At 30.4% G+C, this 24,476-nt stretch overlaps 1 protein-coding gene across 1 annotated transcript; it reads left to right on the top strand.

Moving 5' to 3' along the window:
• The first annotated feature begins 12,495 nt into the window (after nucleotides 1-12,495).
• On the top strand, nucleotides 12,496-23,215 carry LOC129969549 (uncharacterized). Its single transcript, XM_056084170.1, has 5 exons — nucleotides 12,496-12,728; nucleotides 18,746-18,821; nucleotides 18,990-19,065; nucleotides 19,234-19,309; nucleotides 19,478-23,215. The coding sequence occupies exon 5, from the start codon at nucleotides 19,560-19,562 to the stop codon at nucleotides 22,749-22,751; it is 3,192 nt and encodes a 1,063-aa protein (XP_055940145.1). The 5' UTR covers nucleotides 12,496-12,728; nucleotides 18,746-18,821; nucleotides 18,990-19,065; nucleotides 19,234-19,309; nucleotides 19,478-19,559; the 3' UTR covers nucleotides 22,752-23,215.
• Nucleotides 23,216-24,476: the final 1,261 nt, after the last annotated feature.

Below are 24,476 nucleotides of genomic sequence, written 5' to 3'. Positions count from 1 at the left end.
AAAAATCAGTAATTTAGTTTTTGAGGTCTATCTTCCGCAATTTACATTTACTTTTGTTTGGTATTGTCTGATCACCAAACTGCATAATGATCCAAGGAGCTTATAAAAGTTTACATTTTTTCCTATTTCCTCCAACTTAGGTTCGTGAAAAAACTCAATGTCTATGGTTTTATTCAACATTTTTTACTATATTATGAATATTTTTTTGAGGCAATAGTATTTTTTTTTCGTTCTTTTATTCATGCTAATTATAAATAAAAAGAAATTTGTGGATTGTTTGTTTATTGATTCAGAGCATTGTATGACAAAACAGAGTTGGAGGAGTTGTGGATAATGCTACTTTGAACTAAGTTACAGTGCCGATTAGTTTTCGGATAGTTAATAGTTTAAGCACTGCAGTACCGGAGATGTGTTTTCCCTTTTTTCCAAGTTGGGGAGGTTTTTTAAGGACTTTTATGGGTTTTTTTAAAAGGGGCACCTAATAATCTGCCGGCGGAAGAATTTGCTTTTATTGAAAGAAGTATAGCTGACAATAAGAGGATTTTTCCTAGCAATATTGTAACTTATGTGCAATTGAAAAAGCGTCAAAGCCCTATTAGTATGAGATATCGTATGATATCTCCATGATGTTGTTCGATATTGTGAATGCCGGTTAATATCGTGAAGACATCATAACAATGTAGTTAGGCAATTTGAGCAAATAAAGTAGTAGGTGTAAATAAATTCACTTCTATTTTGCAAGTTCAAGGTTGAAACCTTTTCAAATTGCACCCTAAATCCTTAAAAGAAAATATTTGTCAAAAAGTTATGACTACTACATACATTGATGATATGTTTATTTCAAGACAGGGAAAATTGCACCTTCAAATTCAAAATCACCATACGTCTATAGAATTGTACTATATTTAAGCAGTTATGTGTATTTCAGTTATATCTAAAATAGGAATCGAGTACATTATGACTAGAATTTTACTACATAACAGTGGGCAAATTTCTGGTATCTTCAATCTTAAAAAGAATATGGAGCAAAAAATATTAAAATCTATGAATTAAGACTTTTTAGATCTAGGGAAAACTTAAATTAACCTTCAGAATCAGTGTTAGTCACAATTTTTTATATAATCTTAATATATTAAAATATGACTAACAAGATAAAGCGTAAATTTGTTTATTGATAACCCTGCTTAATTGTTTTGTTTTGATAAATTTGTTTATTGCTTGTGATTTTTTTGGCATCCTGCGTAGAAAAAGGGGAAGAATGCGGCACGTGAGAAATGCGGGTACAGGATTTCAGAAAAAGATCCCCTCTGTAATTAGTCCACATTTAAATGCATTTTGATTTTTCAGTCGAACATAAAGTGGCAGTCACTAACTAAAACTAAGATTAAGCTAGAAGATTTTTAAGATTCAAAATGTTTAAACCAACATACATTTATTGAAATTCGGTGTCTTTTTCGACCTTCTAATCCAGAACCTAGCTTTGTGGAAATTTATAAGGAGCAAATTGAACTATCAAAGGAAAAAATTCACATCAAAAGAACTGTCCAATATATCGAAGGACCGTAATAACGAAGCACGGAAGTTGATCCAAACTGCAGTTTCGGATCAAATTAAAATTTTTGTGTTCGAGAACTTCATGAAGAGTATCTTTCCGACAGTGCTTCAAAACTCAACACTCTGGTCTTACTTGTGAACCATCAAGATGAATGAAAGGAGAATATATATATATATATATATAGAAAGTCCAAAATTTCTGACATTTATCAAGAAATTAATACCAGAATTTTAAATGAAACTTTTGCTTTTACTGACAGGATTCTTCGATCTCTAATTTTTTGAACAAATCTAGCGAAATGGAAATCTCAAATAGAAATTCGTTGTTTTTTTTACCTTTGTTGCTTTTTCTAATCTTTTCTCTACCGTTTTCTACCGTTTCTGTCTTTGTTACCCAATGGAATTTGCTGGGCATTAAATCAAAAAAATTTCTCCCATAAAGGTATTCTTGTTTTGCACGGACATTTCTTGAAATGATCTGATTCTTTTCCTTTTTTCCGAATTAAAAGGTTTTTTAAAATATAAGGTAAAGATAATGACCTCTTTATGGCGATTAATTTCAAGATGCCATGTCAGCTTATTCACTTGAACTTTCTGCTACTGAAAGATGTTGAATCGATGGCAGTGAAGATATTTCTTCAAAAAAAATTTTTTTTTTTCCTGTATTAAACATCTATTCTCAAAGATGCTTCTCCTCATCCCCCCTAAAGAATACCATAACAAATTTGATTCCTTAATTTGAGTCTCCAAGGATGTTATCTAAATCCTTAGAGATTTCAATTTCGAGCACCTAGCACTAGGATAGACAGGACTTCTGCATCCGTAAATTTAGTTTTAGATTGGATCACAAACAATCAAATAATTTTATTGAATAGCAAAGTCCCCACTCATATTACTTCAATGTTTCATAATCATCTTTAAATCAGCACATCATCTTCTGTTACTTTTCCTATGGTAGCCCTTCAGGTTCATTTCGATCATTTTGATGGTCACCATTTTCTTATGAATGAGAATATTAAATATATAGGTTGTTGTTGTTGTTTATAATGGCACTTGTCATGGACAAGCTCGCTGACGAAGTCAGTGATTTTAAGCCAAGGGAGCGTCTCTTATTTTTAGTAGCGCCAACTAGGGCCAAGAGTGCGTCTCAGCTACTCACGCATCACATTCGCTTGCACAACCCCTTTTTACAGGGGGGCACATTCACACATCTCACAGATAGAACAGAAAGAAGAACCATGCCCGAGCCAGGACTCGAACCCAGGACGCCCAGGTCATGGGGAAGACGCGCTACCCCTATGCCAGGACTCCGGCAAATATATAGGTAAAATACTAAAATGTAGGAAAGCAGTACAATGGGTGAAGGTTGTCAGTACACTGTATGGTTCTTCTTGATCCACAAGTTTTCAAGCCCTACTCTTATTTTAATAATTATTGTTCTGATTTGATTAGAAATTATTCTGTTGCTCAAAACTGTAAAACCGAAGATTCAACTCCTTGGTGGAATAATAAATGCGAAATATCTTTAGATAAAAAAAAGGTGATTTTTACGTTTCGTTAGTGCAGATTTATTCAAAGATTACTGAATCATATGCAAAAGATGACCGTCAAAATTACGCAGGTTGATAAAATAAGTGCTGGGATCAAACTTGTGAATATGCAAGGGGTACTGGGAAAATTTATGTAATAATTAAAAGCATCTCCAATATAGCATTGACTCCAGATGATTCCCATAGCATTCAAATTTTAAATAATAACCGTGTTACAAATCCAGGCAGCCATGTTTATACCATTTCGTATACTTTTATCAAACTGCAGTTATCAATCAGTTTATTGCATTTTACTTTTCCACAGAGCAAAATTAAAATTTCAATGATTCCATAACACTCAAAGAACTAATTATTTCAATCTATAACAAGTAAGGAATAGAAAATTCCTGTTACATGATTTCTTCCCCTGGATCAGATGGTATCAGACTCAAAATTTCTGAAATCCGTTTTTCTGGTTTTTATTGAAAACCTGTTGCCAATCTTTAATAATGATATTTGATTAAATAAAAATAATTGAGAGGATTGAAAAATCATCAAATTTATTCTCTTCCAAAGCGTAATAAACCGTGTAAAAAAATATTATCTTTACACCCAATTTTGCTAACATCTAATTATTTGAAATTTTTTGATGCATAGCTTCCAATAGAGCCATCCAATTCTTTCAATCAAGATTTCACTAAATCAAAATGGATTTATTCCTTATAATAATTGCAACTATCATCTTCACCCTTCCAGTATCCGACCAAGATTAACATCGGGAATAATTTTTTAACTGCTCATCGCTAGAAATGCAAATTCTGGTGGGGGAACACCCCCATCAAAACATTTTAAAATTTTTAAAAGCTATTGGTGTGTACCATTTTATTTAATATCTTATCATGATGTAATTTAAACATCTTGTTCTCTTTTAAAAACAACATGCCGACATTTTAATCATAGTACATTTTCATGACACTTATTCAATTTTTACACGCATAATATTTTTATATATATTTTAACCATACGTCTGGCGCAGTATGGCCAGAATTGGCTCTTGCGCCATTAAAACCCACAAATCCAATCCAATCCGACCACGACTAAAGAAAATTGTTTCGTTTCAATGCTCTTATTTTAAATTTTCCTTATTTCTATTATTCCATTTATTTCTTATCAAGAAGATATGATTAAAGTCCCATTTCATTTACATGATTTAACGTTTCAAAATAAAAGATTATCAAAGAAATCATAAGAAAACTTTTTTAAGGTCATAAAACATGTTCATAGATTAATAACATTTTAATTGCAACAGATGCAACCAAAAACAAGGAATTATGTACGTTGGTACTATGTAACTATCAATGCAACCGCAAGGCAGCACATTTCCACACCAATATTTCATCTCAACCGCATACTTACTTGTGCATCTATCCTTCTCATAATTTATGTACAGAGTGGTATAATTAAACTTCTCCTATAAACAGCATCCGACAGCGCAAAAGGGTGAACGGATTCCAACGATATTTCGCACACAGACTATACACGAAATGCGCTCACGTAATTTTGAGAAAAAAAAAATCCAAAATGTCCACCAGAGGGCGCCTTTTCCGGAAAAGCATTAATTTTAACTCAGTAAATGACCAAAACGGAATACAGAAACAATATTAACATTTATTGACTAGTTTCTGATTACCTTGTCATCGAACAATATTTAGTAAAAGGTAAGGAAAAAATAACAGTACGCTGTTTGAGAAAAACAGTCCAGTTAGCAGAAACAAAAACAGATTAGGACAAATTTGCACAAGAGGAGCAGTTGTTAATCGTGTCCAGGACGATGTAGAGAAAGGTGCTCCAAGTGACCTCCCTCATTCACCTTCAAAATTTCAAGTTGATGTTCAAGTCAACAGCAGGTCGTAACTAACAGTTGTGATGCTTTGCACATGAAGCGTCATGGAGTTTCCAGCGTTTCCCATTTTTTCATTTTATTACTCATAATTCTTGTTCTGGATTGTTAATATTGTTTTCTGTATTTCGTTTTGATCGCTTATTGTGTTAAATTTAAAGTTTTCCATGAAAAGGCACCCTATGATGGACATTTTGGAACTAAAAATTTTTTTCCGAAATTCCGTGAGCGCATTTCGTGTATAATCTGTATATCAAATTTCGTTGCAATCCGTTCATCCGTTTGCGTTGTAGGATGATGTTTATAGGGGAAGTTTAATAATAACCACCCTGTAGAAAGGCATGATGATGTTTTACTCACAGACAGTTTTAAAAATTCTAGTTAATGTTAAAAATAATGACTAATTACATTTATCAAGCAAGAACTGCTTTTTTTTCAAAACAAAATGAGAGATATCTAGAACCCATGGTGATATTTTAGAAAACGAATGAGTAAATAGTTTAACTCGAGAAACTTAAATTATGAAGCTGTGAATGGAAAGAAAGTAACTACAGTAAATCCATTTATTACTTGGGAAGCATCAAATCTAGTTATCGTCGATATTCTGAAATCCAAGGATGGATGCCTCATTCTCACGTTTTCATATAGGAAACCAGTTCAAAGCTGTACAGTTTTGGTTTGAATACTTTCCCAAAATGTCCTGCTTTTAATGAAATAAAGGATATTAAACATATTCTTTTTCGTTGAAAAATGTCTACGTTTTCATGAGCAAGTTTAGAAGTTAATCAGAATTGGGGCACTTCTTTTTTCTTGGCTCTTTGATTCAACTGAAGGCGCAGCGAGGAAAACAAATTTCATCATCAAACTTCTGATTCTTAAATTTCGCAGGACAACTTTTTACTTTTTTTGTTTTGTTAAGTTTCGAATGAATTTTTTCTGGTTCTTTTTCCTTTGTGCTGGTTATGAAACAGTTTTGAATCCCCATCTCATGATCTTTATCGATCTTCTCCTGAACGAAACTAATTTTATTTGGATTTGAGAAAGATGGTGATAAAGTGGCCAATTGCCAAGCATAAATCTCGAGGCATAACTGAAATGAACTAAAGCGAACTTGTTTTAGTCGTTGTTAATTAAAAAGATTTTCTTTCTAAAAGCTATTCATCCGAAATTATTATTTTATTTTATGAAGGAATTGATTGACTATAAGCAAGTATACATAAATTTTATACAAAATAGAGTCCGCAGACTAGATGAAAAGACGTTATAAAGAAAAAGAAGCAAGGATTGTATAGCAGAGCTATATCAAATAAGTTTTATAATTTGAATATATCTTTGGATATAATTACCTTTAAAATATGAAAGATTTATTAAACTTTTAAAGCAGTCATTTTCAATTACAATCAATTCTTTAGGTGCAGAAATTTTAATGACTAACATAGAGATTAAACAGCTCTAATGAAATATTTTCCTTATACTCATCTATAGGACACGAAGTTTCATGCTTCTCTTTGTAAAATTTTCTAAGATGTTAAAAGACAATTTTTTTTTACTAACTATTTTTCTGTACGTCTGACCAGTGTTGTAATGAGTTTTATATTTTAATCAAGAGGTCCCAAGAACTTATATTGTAAATTGGAATAGATTTATTTCTAAATGCAGTTGGAATAGTCACTAATGCTTTTTGAGATTGAAATTATGCCCATAAAAACTTATTAAAAATTAACGTTGATTATTATTATTGTCTAATAAACTCTTAAATTCCAAATGTTAAAAAAAGAACAAATTTATTGATTTTTTTTATTTAGAATCTTACCCAACATATTTTAAGAATTGCTTCAAAAATACATTATAATGAATTAATTTAAGAAATTGCAGAAATTTCTTAAACATTTTAAAAACATTTTCTCAACGAATTCTTTGAGTAACGATTTGCACGATAATTCTTATCTTTCCTTTTATTTCCTCTAAATAATTTAACTAAAATTTTATACATTTAAAAAAAGTCATACAGCGTATATCAGTATAGTTAATTCTAAAATATCTTATTGGAGGATATGGATCTTTTTATTAACCTCCAAGCCACTCCAGAAAATTTGAGAGTTTTTTTTAAAAATTAAATTCAATCAATTCAGAAGTGAAAAAAAGAGATGGATATTTGAATACCAGGAGCGAAAAAAAGCCCCCATTTTAATAGTGTTGTCTTAGAATTTCAAATGGTGTCTATTTAGTCAATATTCCGAAGAAAACGATGAAAACTCACTTTCTCATAAGCCAAACTACACATCGGTATCCTCACAAAAACTGCTTTCAAGGTTTTTTGGGAAACAATTGTCATAAGAGTAAATTTTTTTTCTGAAAATTTAACATTTATAAATCATTAGAAATTGTAAAATATTTTTAAATCCAGAATTTTTCAGATTTTTGTTTATAATATTATTAGCATAATATACTAAAACGCCATAAATATATATAAGAGGTCAAAGTATATATTTTATCAATAATAAATATATTCCTTACACAAATGTTAAAAGATAAATCTTTAAGGTGCAATAAATAGCAATACAGAAATTGCCGTCAATATAAAGGTAAAATAAAAATCGCAAATAAGTTTATTTCATGTTCCTTTCTTGTCATCAACAGAATTTGCCTCTAAATAATTTAGAGCTCGTGGCCACGTATTCTCGAAATATGCCAATGTAACTATGAAAAAACTCCACGGATCTAAAATTTGAACATACATAAGAAATGAGAGATGAGTAATGAAAATAAAATATGAATATGAATTTTATTGATTTTTATCTAAATAAAAATAAATAAAAGAATAAAATTAAATTTCTTTTGCAGCTAAATAAGGAACAGTTTTTTTTAACGTTGAATTTTTTAAAATATTTTTTTGTATTATTCAATAGCACTTCTGTAAACTGTTATAAGCGCAATGAATGACAAATAAACAAAATTTGTTAAAAATTTTCAAAAATATTAATCGAAGATTAACAAAAGATAAAAATTTCTTTACCAAAAACTAAACTAAATTGGAATTCTGTTGCCAATTGTATTAACTAATTATTATATAGATCACAATTCATTAAAAACGCTAATTTTCATTTGAACATCGCTGCTTGGTTAGCATCCGGCAGCGCATCATTTGCTGTGAAAGTGATTATAAACTTAAAAGTCCGAGAAATATTTTCCTCAGATGGTTATTCGGAATTGTGCAAGTTATTTTCCCATCTGCTTTGGGATATTATAATAATTTGGAAAACGCGTATTAGAAAATATCGGCGGATTTTTGAGATTTCATACGAAAAGATAATAAAGTCTTTGCGAGAAAAAGTCTTTGGCTCAAGATGTTTCCTAAAATAGTGCTTAAGCGATTGAATTATAAGTCAGCCTTTCTATTTGGATTTTGACATTACTCTACTGTGGACGGACGTCAGCTGTGAGACACTGGAAGTTTCCTTAATTAAATATCTAATTGTACATTTTATGGGTATTTTTATGTTAAATACGCTTAACATATAATATCTGAAATAAAAGATATTTGTGCATTTATAAAAATGTTTTGATTCTTTTATTTTGATTTTTATTTATTACAAAAGTTCTAGGAATCGACACATCACTATCCTGGAGAAAAAAAAGAAATGTTACATCTGGAACTTCTTTTCTTTCTCGTTTTGAGCAGATGAAAAAAGCATGATCTGCGTAAATTTTGAAAGATTTATTTTTATCTCATTAGATATAGATAATTTTAAATGTTTGGAGAAATAATTTTGTGTTCAGTAGTTCTGGATTCTTTTGTGTTCCTTTATCTAGTGCATTGAACGCTTGGTTTTTACAGTTTATTAAAAACATTCTATCCATACAAGCTTCTTGTTTAGCTGAAAAATTTATCTGGTTATCTGTACGACCTCGGAAATTATTGATGCAACTAGTCTTATCAACCCTTGTTTAGATAACTATAATCTGTGGCTATTCAAATAACGATGACGAGGGGATTTTTTACTTTCATTTCGATACAATTCAATTTCAATCTTATTTTCAATAAATTCACTCATTTGTAATTTTGGCCTGTTTTTCCCATTCGTTTTGCAAAGCGTTTAATGAGATTGTAATGGATGAAGCATCCGGGCGGATTGTGATATTTGAATTAAATGCCTCCTCCGATTGCCCTGCATTTTACTTCTAAAAAAGCTGTTCACAAAAGGAAAAGGAAATTTAAAAAGAAGTAAAAATTTTATAGAAACTAATTTTTCAAGAATTCTCCACCGTAATAGACAAAATATAGTAGCTCAAATTTTACCGAAAAAGTAAAATGACTTCTTGATTATATTTATATATTTTTTATTTTATTTTATAATTAAAAAAACAATGAAATTTATTCCGATGCTCACATCGAATTGTTAGAAGTTTGGCCCTGTTTTTTTAAAAATTCCATTTAATAATAAAAAAATATGCATTTTTACAAGATGTTGAAAGTGACCAGATGTTTCGATTACAGCTTTTAGCCCTCTCCGCTCCCCCCCCCCCACTCCTTTCACATTTAAATTGTTAGGAATTCAAATCTCGCCAATCTGGTCACTTCGTTTCTTACCAACACTGTTATCTATTTTATTTTATCACTTTCCTGAAGGTTATAATTACAAAGACATCTAGTCTTCTATGAAATTTGGTGTTTTGTTTAATTTATTTAATATCAATGGATTCAAATTATTTCAAATTGTCATAAACTTAGTTTCAGTTGTTGTTTTTAGTTTTATGTTTTCCTAATTTATTTTCATTTTATTTACAAAAAAGGAATAGAACTCGTCTGTGTTAAATTTACCAAATTTCCAATTAAAACAAGATTTTCCTAATTTTGCCATAGTCGGCAACCAGTTTTTAAGATTATACAATCGCGGAAAATAAATATGAAAATGAACTCGCTTTTCTTTAATATAAATTCTGAAAACATTTAAGACTTTCAAAATTTGTTAAATTTTCAACCTATTTTAAATGAGCAGAATTTAGATCCGTCGAGTTTGCTATTGTCATTTGCTCCTCTGCTGGCTGTTCCTATGTTGCTCTTGCTTTTCTGAGCTTGGAAAGAGTGAAAATCTTCGTCACAATATTTTCATTTTTTTTTTTCATGAAAAATGATTTTTTTAAGCTGGTCAGATTTCCTGAATTTCATATCTCAGTTCATCAGATGAGCAGGTGGAAGGCAACTGGTAAAGTTATGGAAAAGAAGAAAATTCTATATAAACAACATAATGTTTATGAATAATATTTTATTGGTGGTATGTTCTTAAAATTTGAAATTATTTCACAAGTTAAAAATGTAATAATTTTCTTTAGAAATTTCTTCGATCCTTCTAAACAGATATTCTCCACACTTTGACCGATTCATTGAAAATCTCAGCTAGAGAGAGTTTTTCCCTCTCTTTTTTCATATTTTAACATAGGTGTTTGACGTTGTGTAGTAAAATGAAGAAAACCGATTTCGCTTCGTGCAAGCGAATCCAAAACTGCAATTCTGATGTTGAAACTGCATGCAAAATTTAACCCATCTGCCTATTTTCGGTTTTCAGTTATCTGGTTCGCATGTATAAGACAGACTTCCTATAGATCAGATTTATGTACAATAGCAAGAAATCAATAAAAGAAATTAAGAGACTAATATCGCTATAAAATTCAATAAACTCAAGAAATTTTTTAATGTTAGCGTAATGAATGATAATTTGACTGCATTGTTAAAACTTCCTCACCTGATTCGATTCGATATATACAGAAGATATTTTTATTCTATTATTTTAAATTATTATAAAATCATTTAAAAATTTGTCCTGTAGGTATTGACAGATTACATTCAAAATGTGACATAAATGAACAATCGTGGTGCAAAACGAAATTTCGCCCAATTGCATTGATGAATTATTACCAGAAATAGTTTTCTCGGACTAAAGAGTGAAGATATCTTTTCGTCCTAGTTCGTATCTAGTATCCAGTGATCTCCAGTCTGTGCGTCCTAGAATGGACCCGAAAAATTATGACAATCTGTAAATACGGCGAAGCAAGAAGGATTAGACCGGCAAAAAGTTTTAAATTACAAAATTGCAGATATTTTTTTCAAATTTCAAATACAACGCATCAATGTGAATTCTCTTTTCTTGACCTTTTTTGAACCTGTGAACATGATAACATGTCTGGGAACAAAAAAACTGAGGGAGCTAGATCGGGGAAATTGGGCGTATGGGTTTATCATCAAAATTTTAGATCTGTGTCAAACTTTGGATATATTTAATGGAAGGCCACAGATACGGTTCCAAAGTACTACTATTTTTCACTATTCGACGAAGAGAAGTGCGCCATTTAATCGAAATAAACTAGGAAACCGAAAGAAAAAGAAACTTTCCTACTAGTTGATCAAAATTTATTTGAAGAATTGCAATTTATAATCTAATAGTACGATCAGGACTGCACCCGTTACTGAAAGGTCCATTTCAGGCAACAAGACATACAACGATATTTAAGAATGTAGTATTAATTCCTCTTCGTTTAACAGTTTTCTTGTTTTCTATTTATTTATTGCAAAATTTTAAAATATGAATTTTAATTTTTTGATATTGAATATTAATTAATCACTATTATTATGATATTAAATATTAATTAAAAGTAAAAATTCTGTTTAGATAATGTGAGTCTAATCATAGTTAGTTTTGCCGCCTTCAATCGCCTGAATGAAAATGCTCACTATTTCAGCATTATTATTTAAGATGGTGAGTAGATAAATTTAAGAAATCGGGAAGGAGGAAAAAAAGCCACTATTATGTTTAAGGCACTAATTAAATGTCTGTTCTTACAGTAAATTAGCAAAATTTTAACATTATATTAATATTAAAATGCGGCTTTCTCCTTGTTAATCCGTTCTTAAAATTCCTCAAAAATAATATTTAGAAGAATGTAAGATTTTTGGCTTGCAAATTCATAAAATGAACTCAATAACACCAAAACAAAATTTCATTATAAGGCAGTTTAAGATGATGCATTGATGTTCAATTTACGAAATCTATTTACAGCTGCTGTTCATTCTATTCGGACTCATTTTTAAAATCAGCTAAATGAAATGTTGGCCTCTTTGGCTTTATTTTTAGTGAACTAAAATAGGGTCATACTGAAGTATGACCCTATTTTGCTCTTTTGGTCTGGTAACTTCTGATTTTTTTAAAAAAAAATCTTCTTTTTTATTTACTCCATTCATTTTTAATTTATTTTCCTTCTGTATTTGTGTTGCAACATTGAATTCTCGAAATTAAAAAGGTCTTCAAATGTGAAAATTTATAAAATTTCACATTCCAATCCGTAGTTCTATTTTAATGGTTGCGCCGACACACTCCGATGTTGATATAATGAAACTCTTAAGCAAAATGCAAAAGAGAGAGAAAGAAAGGGAAGAATTTATCTTTGTTGGCGAAAGATAAAAAATTGACGAGCTAATTTAGTGAATGCATCTACACATATCGAACGGCTCCGACGATAAAGCAGCAAAGGCTTCTGGAACAAACCGAAAGTCGAAGACGTCTAGACAAAGAGTTCAGCTGTCAAAGTTACGATATTTTAGATTGAAATGAATTTCTTAAAATCCATATCTCTGCAATGACAACCAGCGACGATTTTTCTTAAAATTCTGAGGGCAAGAAAAAATTCAAGCAATTAGATCGTACAACTTAAAAAAGGTGTCATCGTATAAAGCTAAATTATTTTAAAAGGTGAGCTCAAATTGAATTGTTGATTTCCATATGCTTACAATAGATACTGAAAATATGAAAGAAAAATGTGATTTCCTTTATTTTAATATCTTATTATATAATAATAATATTTTAATAAATAATGTGGATAAAGATTTTTTTTTATTCGTCCAATTTAAACCTTTTTTTTTTAAATTGTGGGTAGTTTATATAGAAACGTTATGTATTGTTTTAGCATTTATTCAAAATGAAATTTCATATGCAATCGATATTTTAAAATACTTATGTATCTTATTATTTGTATTTGAATTTTATCGAATGTTGTATAAGCATATATTGACAGAATTTTTCACGAATAAAATATTTAAAAATAAAATTTTCATTTCGATTTGGCAGTTCCTGTGACATTTATTCTTTTTTGTAAAATTTTTAAAGGAAAAGAAAAGGCAGTTACTTCTGTATTCAGAAGTGCACAGGGTTGAATTCAATATAATTTTTTCTAGACTTGATAATTTTTAGTACTAATTCTCCATTAATTCCAGATTTTATTTAGGTTCCTTGAATTTTCTGCTAACGTAATGTAGCTTGTTTATTTTTAGCTCAATCGGAATCAGATTGCAAGGAAGATGTTTTTTTGTTGTTTGTTGAATACGTTCCGTATCTTTTTATGCCTTTAATTTATTCAAAGGCTTCACTGATGTGCTGTACGTTTAATCAAAACAAAGATAAAAAATGTTCATTTAAAAAAATTTACATCTTACAAACGAATTGTGCACTTTGTTTTGAAATATCGCTGTTTACGACTGTATTCAAACTGTTTAGCTTCAACTTTCTATTGAGGCTTCCTATAAAACGATCATTTCTTTCAATTTTTTTTGAATAAATTATTTTGTTTGCTACAAAAGTTGCATTTTCAGGAATTTTAAACAAATAAATAAAAAAGGGGCGTGGAACAAAGATTGAAACAAAAACTGTGAAGAAATTTTAAATGTTGTTATTAATGGGTTTTAGTGCTCTTAGAATATGTGGGAGTTCTTATCAACAAGTTCATATGTTATCAATGTATTAAACTGGCTTAAATTCTGTAAATATTATGCTGATGCAATTATATGATGGAAATTCTGTTTTTCATTGATTACTTTTAACATAAAGTGAATGGATTCTGGAATCCCAATTCTGGACATCAAAAAGAAGAGGAAGGCGTGTGTTAAAAAAAAACAAACAAAACTCACTTTAGCTTGAAGAGAAAATGAATGAGTTATAGTACTAACGATATATTTTACTTCCTTTTTATGCTTTATTAAGACCGATTCATCAAGATTATTTATATTAGGATGAGTTGAAAAACCATATTTTTATAAGTCTGAGTCGACATTTCTCGAGGAGTACTGCAGAATTTTAATTTAGTTTTTAAATTTAATTCGCTGTTTTACTTATAAGTAAAATAGTGAATTAAATTTAAAAAATTAATTTAATTCAGTGAATTTATTTATTTATACTTTGTAAGTAAATAAACTTATATAGTACAAGTTTATTTTCTATTTAATTTAAAACACTGTTTTACTAATAATTAAATAAATTTATATACTTTAAGTTTATTTACTATATTACTTATGAGTCAATACACTATTGCAGTATATTCATTCATAAGTAAATAAATTTATTAATAATACTGTTTAAGACTCTTTTCTTAGTGGTTTAGTGGTATTAATTTTTTTAAAAGATAGAAAATTTTATTTAAATTATTATTTTATTTATTTATTTTTAGTTCATCTATTATTATAAATATTATGACTTTTTGAAATCCCTTTTTCTCATAATTCATTTTCGAGTGTCTTAAATGACATTGAATAACAATTTAATAAATGAACTGATAATTGAGAATTGGGGATATTAATATACTGCTGGGTAGAGCATAAATTGAATAGTAAATAAACGAAGAACGTAACGCAAATAAAGGAAGAACTTTAGAAAACCAAGAAAATGATGAAACTCCGAAAATTTCATAACAATTTTTTTTCTGCAGAAATTACATATTCACTATTAATATTTGAATTATAATATAATATAACATTAAGTTTACGTATTAAATTTTAAGACAATTTCCATATATTTTTATTTATTTTTTTATTTTGATAATTACTTAATTTTCGGAAACCAATATAACACATTTCCTCATTTCAAACACAACAGATAGTACTTTTCATGGCCTTATTACTTTTGCAATAGATTCTTCATCTATTTAAAACATATAAGATTGTTTTGAAATTTTGTTTATTTTAGTATTTATGAAAAATTATGTTTATTTTTCTTATTTTTTTGCATTTATTTTGGAAGATAAAGGTTAAATTCGATTAATGAAAATTAAAAAAATCCAGGCAATGTTAGATTATTTCTTAAGCATTTTAATTGAAATTTTAATATGTAAATGTAATTAATTTATCCAGTCCTTTATAATTGTTTTTTTTCTAATCTCTTAAATTTCAACCTAAAAGATATTTTCATTTCTGAGTCATGCAAGCATTCAGAGTCTTAATCCTTAAATACCGGCCTGCAAACAATATTTCTCTTCTAAACTGTTATGAAAGTTAAAAAGGTTTGTTTAAAAGTGTTTTAATTTTTAAGCATAAATATGTTACATATAGTCTACATTGTCTTTCATTACATTTTGTTAAATGAATCTGAAACGTTTGCGTTCAAGCAGGGTGAACATAACTCCCTCACCCTGAACCACTCCTTTTCTTTTTTTTGTGTGTGTTGTTCTTATCCCTTCCTAACAGAATACTTGTGGTAGTAATAAGAATAATAATTCCTACATTTTTTCCCCACAAAAGATGGAATTGCTAGACCCTATACGCTTTACCTTCTAGTTTAAAAAAATGTTCATTACTCGCTGATTGATTACGATCATTAAACAAAATTTAACATATATTAATTAACAGTAGCAGAAGAAATGCAAAAACTGTTCAAATCTGATTTCAGAATTGTTAAATATAAATCACACAATTTCTAAATTAAGATTAATCAGAGTTCTGAAAATCTCCGCGAGAAAAATGAAACTCATAATTACGGACTTTAAAAAAATGATCAAACATCAACGATTCAGCGGAAGCGTATGCCAATTTAGAATAAGTAACTCTAGAATTGATTATTGTTGGTGAATGAGAATGGAAGGTAGGTGCCGATGTTTTTAATTGCCAAGAAAATTGAGACTCTTGTGGTAAACAGAGCAATTTGCTGATTGTCACACTTGTATTTCCAGTGCTTAATTCAATGAGTTGCATTTGTTGTGTTGCTTAAATATTGCTTTCCTTGGAGTGATATTCAACATGCATGCAGCTTCTTTTTCCCAAAGCAAAGTATCTGAAACCTTTATATGTGTGATAGTAGCTCTGAAGAAAGTGTGTGATTTTATCAGGAATGTGAAACAGGAAAATAAGACAACATACATAGTGTCATCAGACTTCAAAAACGCTTTACACACAATAAAATGGCTGGAAATGATTCATCCTCTAACGAAAAAGGATGCTTTTATAAGTTTTTGACAGATAGATCTGTTATTCTTACCTGATGGGAGAACCTCTGGGCTCGAGCTGTGATCTAATCTTTCGGCCCTTAGTAGCCAATTTGAAGTGTCAGGATCAATTAATGCCAGACGGACGCAAATGATTTTTATATTCTTTTAAAAGTATTTGCGCCCTATAAATTCGCGGAAGTGAACAAAGATATTATGACTAAATTTGATTTAATTTCAATTTTAGCAAAATCAAATAAAAATTTATATTGCTTAAATATAAAAAGAGTATGACCGGCGTCCTGGCATAGGGCTAGCGCATCTGCCCCGTGATATGGGCGTCCCGTGTTCGAATCCCGGTTCGGGTATGGTTGTTCTTCATCTGCGTTCTATATGTGAGGTGTGTGAATGTGCCCCCCTGTAAAAAGGGGTTGTGCAAGCGAAAGTGTGTGTGTGTGTCATCTTCGTATGAGCTAGAAGTCAAACGTCTGCCCTCGGGTGCTTAAGGGTCTTTACCCTCTGAAGCTCCTGTACCCCCTTTCCATGGTAACGCGGACACGTCATCATCATAAAAAGGGTATAACGCGTTTTCCAAAAATCCATTTAAATATGGAAAGAATTGGGCACTCAGGAGAACATAAGAATGACATTTGACTCCAATTTTTTTCAGTTGAATACGGCCCAAGAAAAAATCGGGAAAATTCAGGAATAATCGAGAATTGTAAGAGTGACTTAGAGACGGAGTTATTAAGGAAATGTATTTAGATATTTTGGAAAATATTATTCTTCATAAATAGTCTTTGTTTAATTTTTATGAATGATAGTGTGGTATCATCATAATGTTAAACTCAATAATTAACTTATTCAAGGTCCTTCTTTTCGATTATTAAATCAATTAGGTATCAAATGAAATATTAAAAGTTTTAAGAGCAGATTTACCACTCTACATAAAAGCGAAAATGCTCATTGAAATGAACAATAAGATTCACAGTGTCATAATGACTAATGTCAAGGATAAAATCATGAATTATGATTTTTGAAAGCAGGTACTTAAGAAAGGGAAGCTCAGAAACTAAATTGAGGACATCTAGAAAAGGAAAATGGGAAGATGATTTACACAGATGGATAAAAGAAAGTAGATGAAAAGACTGGTTTTAAATTTTACTTGTAAAATTGAATCTTTGAATTGTGTGCCAGTTTTCAAAACTTTTCAATGAATATTCTTAATAAACTCCTAGATTTTCTTCTGTATTATTGCATTTTACATTGGTATTCTACATGGATTTTATTTTTTTTTCCGTTTTTGGTCTCAATATTTTTTTAGTGCTTTCAAATTTTGGTATGCATCTCACATGATTATGTTTCATGATACTATGACTTTATTTTTTATGTTGTAACATGTATGCTTGGAAAATATTCTTTACTTCTTTCGTTCGCTGTACTCGCATTTTGTTTCGATAAGTGAAGTCGGGTTAAATAAATAAAAAATAATATGTTTACGATTTCAATAGGAATATTTTTCATTGCTTTGTGTCTTAGGATTTGGAGCTGCTTGAATAATAGGAAGTTCTTTCCGAAGAATGGCTGGTTAAAAAGAAGCATGGGTTTTCTAAAATAATATGATTTGGCTGATTTGACAATAAACAATTTGAATTCGAGAGAAACGGCATTCTACAAAAGCAGGAAATTATTGTACAAAAAATCAGCCAACTTTAAAATTTGTGGTCTTATTAAAAACATTTGAACAATCTGATTAATTGTAAAATATCTGCATACATTGCAAAGCCGACAATTCTAAATTAAAATCCATTTTAAAACTAATTAGGGCGTCTTCAATGAAATGCTACAAAAAATTAGAACATTCGCCTCGAATTTATTAAGTGCAATGATATAATAAAAAGAAATCCAAAGATATATTGTTTCTTCATTGATGAAAATTGATATTTTGATTGTAGTTTAATCAACCAAAATTAAATGCGATTACAGCAAGTAGTGATTCTAGGGAATATATTATTCTTATTAATATATATTCTTATATATATACTAATTCTTTGATTGTAGTTTAAGTAATAAGAATATATAATATATATTCTTATTAATTAAGTATTATATATAAGGAATATATAATACTTAATGTCTCTATAAGAGCAACTTACAAGGGAAAATAACGAACAAATAATCGTTACGCAATAAATTATACTTTTCGGTTTAATAAGGATCTCCGCCGTCGAAATTGTAGAAACCACTTGATATAAATGAAAATTATTATAAAAACTTCTCAAATCAAAAGATAAAAAAGAAATTCTTCTATTCCATTACAGGTGAAATTTAAAAAAGAAGGATGTTCTTCTTCAATGTAAATTTTCCACTACTTTTGACAATTATTCTTTTCATTTTCAACGAATAAGCAATTTTATATTATTTGCTTTCTCACATTCTAAAGGTTTAACAATAAAAGGAAGGCAATGTCTGATGTTTCCAGCATTCTCGTTAATAATCAGAATACATCTTTTTTTCTTTATAGAGAAACATTCAAGGACGATGAATCTACAAGAAGATTTGATGGAAGTAAACATTTTTTTACCAGTCTGCTATAGAAGGTAGCGATTCCACTACTTTTGACAATTATTCTTTTCATTTTCAACGAATAAGCAATTTTATATTATTTGCTTTCTCACATTCTAAAGGTTTAACAATAAAAGGAAGGCAATGTCTGATGTTTCCAGCATTCTCGTTAATAATCAGAATACATCTTTTTTTCTTTATAGAGAAACATTCAAGGACGATGAATCTACAAGAAGATTTGATGGAAGTAAACATTTTTTTACCAGTCTGCTATAGAAGGTAGCGATTCCACTACTTTTGACAATTATTCTTTTCATTTTCAACGAATAAGCAATTTTATATTATTTGCTTTCTCACATTCTAAAGGTTTAACAATAAAAGGAAGGCAATGTCTGATGCTTCCAGCATTCTCGTTAATAATCAGAATACGTCTTTTTTTCTTTATAGAGAAACATTCAAGGACGATGAATCTACAAGAAGATTTGATGGAAGTAAACATTTTTTTACCAGTCTGCTATAGAAGGTAGCGATTCCACTACTTTTGACAATTATTCTTTTCATTTTCAACGAATAAGCAATTTTATATTATTTGCTTTCTCACATTTTAAAGGTTTAACAATAAAAGGAGGGCAATGTCTGATGCTTCCAGCATTCTCGTTAATAATCAGAATACGTCTTTTTTTCTTTATAGAGAAACATTCAAGGACGATGAATCTACAAGAAGATTTGATGGAAGTAAACATTTTTTTACCAGTCTGCTATAGAAGGTAGCGATGCATTCACCCATTCCACATGACCTAACAATCTACAACAAAATTGGCTTCGATTTCCAGAAACATGGATTTTGTCCCCACCAATGGGAAATCAGCGTTCCTCAGAAGAATTGCATAATATGGGGTGTGGTTTTGTCGTACCTCAGAACAGCCGATTTCATAGTTCCCGGAAATTTCGAAGAACGCCTCCGTCGGCTTACGGAGAACACATGCGATCCAGAAGAAGCAAAATTAGCCGTTTTAAATTTCAATCCCTTTTTCAACATCCATAAGTGCTTTTTCGATCAGATCTTGCAAAAGGTCAGCTTGTCTTTCAAGAAAATCTTGAATGAGAATCGTCCTACTGCAGCATCTAAAAATGCGCGTCAAGATATACAAATAATCTCTACGCTACTGAAAAGTAATATACTGATTGTCGATATAACTGAACAAAACCTACACTTAGTTACACCCTCAAACAGTCACTGCGCAGACGTGGCAGCCATTACATTAATCTGCAAAGAGTACCCGAGTAAAGAAAGTAAGCAACCCATGAAACGATTCACGTTCTCTCTGAGTAAGGATCTCTGCTGGGAGCTCCGTAGAACTGCCTTGCAAATCTTTTTGGAGTCACCCGAAATCAGGGGCGTAACCGAGCAATTAATAGAGCCACTGATTGAGAAAAAAGAGAAGAAGGTAAATATTTTAATTGCTCTTCTGAAAAAGAATCTTATACGTGAGGTAAATGAGCTATATGATTCATCGCACAGCATGGTCAAACTAGCGGATGCTGGTTTCGAGACGGACCCAACAGTCCCGGATGCAGATGGATTTTCGGCCTTCTATTACGCTCTGCAATCAGATGATAATAACCTTGTTTACATCCTGTACAGGTATGCTGCCAACAGCTGCTTTAAATTCGAAAATACATTTCGAGATCCAAATCCCCTCATAATTTCAAACTTTTCAAAACTTAAAGAAATCCTTGATGGAGATTGCGCTAAGTCGAATAATTTTGAGAAATTAGGTGATAAAGAAGAGCAGGTGCGTTTGAAATGTGAAGACTTGCAGAAATTCAATGAGTTTTTAACTCGTGTCAGCCGAGGTCTCAATGACATTCGGAAACAACCAGAAAGCAGTTCCATGGAGAAAGCCGTTAAACAAAAAGATGTCATCTTGCATATTTTAGATACGTACAATGCATTCTTTTTGGTAGGACAATCAGGTTCGGAAGTTGAAAACTATACAAGGCACAAAACTTATTACGACAATTTGGATTTGACTGTTGCACTTCTGTTCTTTGACAACATATTTCTTCTTAAAAGTGTTCTGAAATCTCCAGAAGAACGTTTATATTCTAAATTAGAATCCAGCTTTCTTTTATCAGCTGTAACTAATAAAAATTTCAATTTTGATGCAAAAAATTGCCAAACATTGAGGGATTTGGGCATCGAATTATTTTCCACCAATCTTTTTATTTTACCGTTTTTAGAGAGGCATAATTTAAGAGAACAGGTTACAAATTTCTGCTCTATTATTAGAGAAAAAAAACCACGTAAGAAAGACATAGTTAAATGCATTCCTCAACAAGAAATTGACGTAATGTTAAGCTGTTTCTTGGAACTCAAGGATGAGTTTTTAATTTTCCGTTTAAATCATTATCTGAAAACAGCTTTAGAAACAAAGCCGAAAGGCTTAAAACAAAAATTTGCCATCGAACGAGCTCTGCAGGTGATAGGTGAGTCCCTAAATGTCAGGGGAGAAGACCCTTCTTCAATAAGGCATCTCCTTTGCAAATGTCTGCCAGATGACACATTAGAAATCTTGAAGAAGACCAGAAACACACTATCACACTTAAAAAGCTTCCAGTTTCCTTTCAAGTTTGAAGCAGAACTGGACGATTCCTTATTTGAATCCATTCAGTCTGAAATTCGAAACATGAAAGCTTTATTTGAAGAAATATTTCCCGTTCAGAAAATTCGGCTTTTGGAATTCCTAATCCATCGAGGGTTGGAGTCTGTGAAAAAATTTCCACAATATACATGTAATGTCGAGCAAACTCTTGTACAACGTATGGAAAACTTCAGAGAAGTAAGAGAACTTAAGGATACATCAGATGGAAAGGGAAATTGCCTATCTGTTCCTGCCATTAAGGAATTTTGTCGAAACCTTATGGGATTTGCAAGCGTTGTTCAAAGAAAAAAAATTCTGGAAGAAATTTCCTCTGAAGTTACAACTCGTGTAGTTGCCTTAAAAAAACTAAAGGAAGATATTGAAAGTGGAATTTCTGTCGACCTGAATAGATTTGACAATTTATTTCTAAAAGCGAAAAGTGTGCAGAGTATTAAAAATTTTTGTAAGGAATATTTGGAAATGGAAGAGGATTCGGAAGCAAAGGCGAGATTAAAAGTAGAACACAAGAAGTCCTTGCTGCATAAAATTAAAGAATCCCCGAATCCTTCGAATATTTTGGAACGAATCTTCGAGAAAAAGAAAGTATCCGGTTCACAGTTGAAGTTCTTGTATAAAACGATAGACTTTTCCAATGAAACTAAGAGTACATTAAATTCATTAATAGAAACTTCGAAATGCCCTTGCGGTGATAGTCTTGAAAATCTGCTAAATAGGATCAATTACTTGTACCAGATATCTATCGACGAACAATTCGACATCCGTTTTTTATGGGAAAGAGCCAAAAGCCCTCAAGCTAAGCGGTACCTTGTATATAAAATTGTACAGCGCTATTTCCGTGAACCTTCCTTCCAAGCGTCCCTGGAAATGCTTCTGTTTGATTGCATTGCCATTTTGAAACAGAATGAAGATTTCAAATCTTTCTGGCTTAAAGACTCGTTCCTCTTCAACGGCATCGATGTGAGGAATGTTCTTGCACATGGTGACCCTCTGCTGGAGTCTGTCGGAGACTTACTGGACCCGAAGGATTTCGCCTCAGAGCTGGTCAAAAAGATGCTTCAACTCATCAATGATCGGGACAGCATCGAAGCGCTTTCCGATTTATGGAAAAAAGCCACAGAATCGGGAGTCATTCCTGAAAACTCTCCGGAGTGCTGTAAGTTGAAAGAATGTATCGTGCGTTGTGAACGTTGGAAAGACTATTCTAAATTATTAGCAGAAGATCCGAACGTTCCTTGCCAAAAAATTGTTTTATTCCTTAATAAAACGGTAGAGACAAAAAAGAAAAAAGGAAATAGTTAATAAATGCAATAGAATTTCCGAGACATTAGGAAATTGAATAAAGTGTATTAACTGTTGTACTATTGTTTTTTTTCCCCCGAGTGCTACATTGAATGATAATTTTATTTTCTGTTTAAAAAATATTTCTCTCGTCTTTTTTACACACTTTTTTTCGCCTTGGGGCATATTTTAAGTTTATGAAGGTGGAATTCCTTCATATGTTTTCAGCTTCTTTCGCGATGTCTTGTATTATGTAATTTTATATGCTAGATGGATGATCCTTCATTAAATTATATATTGCTGGTAAATACATTTATTTTTGTTATGTTTTTTTTACAAAAAATAGATTACTTGTATTGAACCTTTGAAAAAAATTAATTTGAACGTTATTTTGATTTTTTTATATATATATTTATATACTATACATATTGATGAAGAACATAATGCATGATTTCATAATCAGATCTGACCAGAGCTCTTGCTAATTTCCATCTTCAATTTTTGTTCATAATGTTTTTTTTTTGTTTTGTTTTTTCATTTTGTTTATTAAAAACATGAGTAATGTAATGTTAAAGTTCTGAAATAGATTTTAGAGCCAAATATCTTTAAACTGTTTCTTTTAAATAAAATCTTTTTTTCATTTGCAACCTATTATCTATTTCTGCATCATAATAAAGCTGAAGATAACATCTTTAAGAGTAAATAACGATACTATTTATATAAAATTATATAAAATATTATCTTACTTTAAAGTAAATATTAACGAAGTAATGTTTTGGTGTTTTGTCATTTTCTGCAAATTTAAATTTTCAGAGTAACCTTTAACCCCCTTTATCAGAACTTTGACGTCAGGCATGCAACCCGGATTTTTAAAGTAATCTTTGTATGTAAAAGGAATCAATGAAACCCCTCATACATAAAAATAAATAATTTTGACATGGAAATTAAGAGCATTTCAAATAATTTCGCAAATGAAAATTTAATCAATTTTATAATCTATAAAATTGATTAAATAATATAAATCAGTTTTATAATCCTATAAATTATAATCCTATTCGTGCGATCTGATAAGTTTAAATCCTTTTATATCGGGAATTATAAACATGCCATTGTACTGTGCGCATATCTTTCGTAAGTTGGGAAACTGAAATTTGTTTCGAGTTATAAGGACAAATACGTATTTGAACTTACTAAAAATGTTCATTTTCATTTCAGTACACACTAACTCTCGAGGCAATCTTTCACCAAGACTGTCATCTCAAATGTAGTTCATACATTTTCAAATTATTTCTGTACAGGGCCATAATGATTCAATTCATAACCACAACACTCCAATAAAGCATTTATGAGATTGCAAAAAAACTAGTAAATTCAAATGTTGAGGAAATATTGTGAAATGTTGGTCTGAGTAATATAGAATAAAATTTACATTAAAGTATTATTAGGAAGACTGCATCAACATTTTTAAGTGCACAATGGACGTTCGAAACCGAGTTTCTCAATTTGAGAATTATTGCTCTGAAGTTTTCTAAACCATCTTATCATATCATTCTCAGATTACAAATTTTTTTCAACAAAATTTGCTCTATTTTTTTTTTTTTTTTTTTTTTTTGCTGAAAGATGAAATGGATGAAGCATATTAAAACACCGTAAAACTAATTAACTAACAAATATGCAAAACATACATCTTAATATTTAACACAAAACTATTTCTTCCGATATTCAAAATAGATATTTCAATTTCAC

The sequence above is a fragment of the Argiope bruennichi genome, chromosome 5, assembly GCF_947563725.1.
Source record: "Argiope bruennichi chromosome 5, qqArgBrue1.1, whole genome shotgun sequence".
Classification (NCBI taxonomy): domain Eukaryota; kingdom Metazoa; phylum Arthropoda; class Arachnida; order Araneae; family Araneidae; genus Argiope; species Argiope bruennichi.
This window is presented reverse-complemented; position numbering and strand designations above follow the sequence as displayed.

Excerpts from the sequence above, each read along its gene's own strand:
- LOC129969549 (XM_056084170.1), top strand. The coding sequence starts at position 19,560 with ATGCATTCACCCATTCCACATGACCTAACAATCTACAACAAAATTGGC.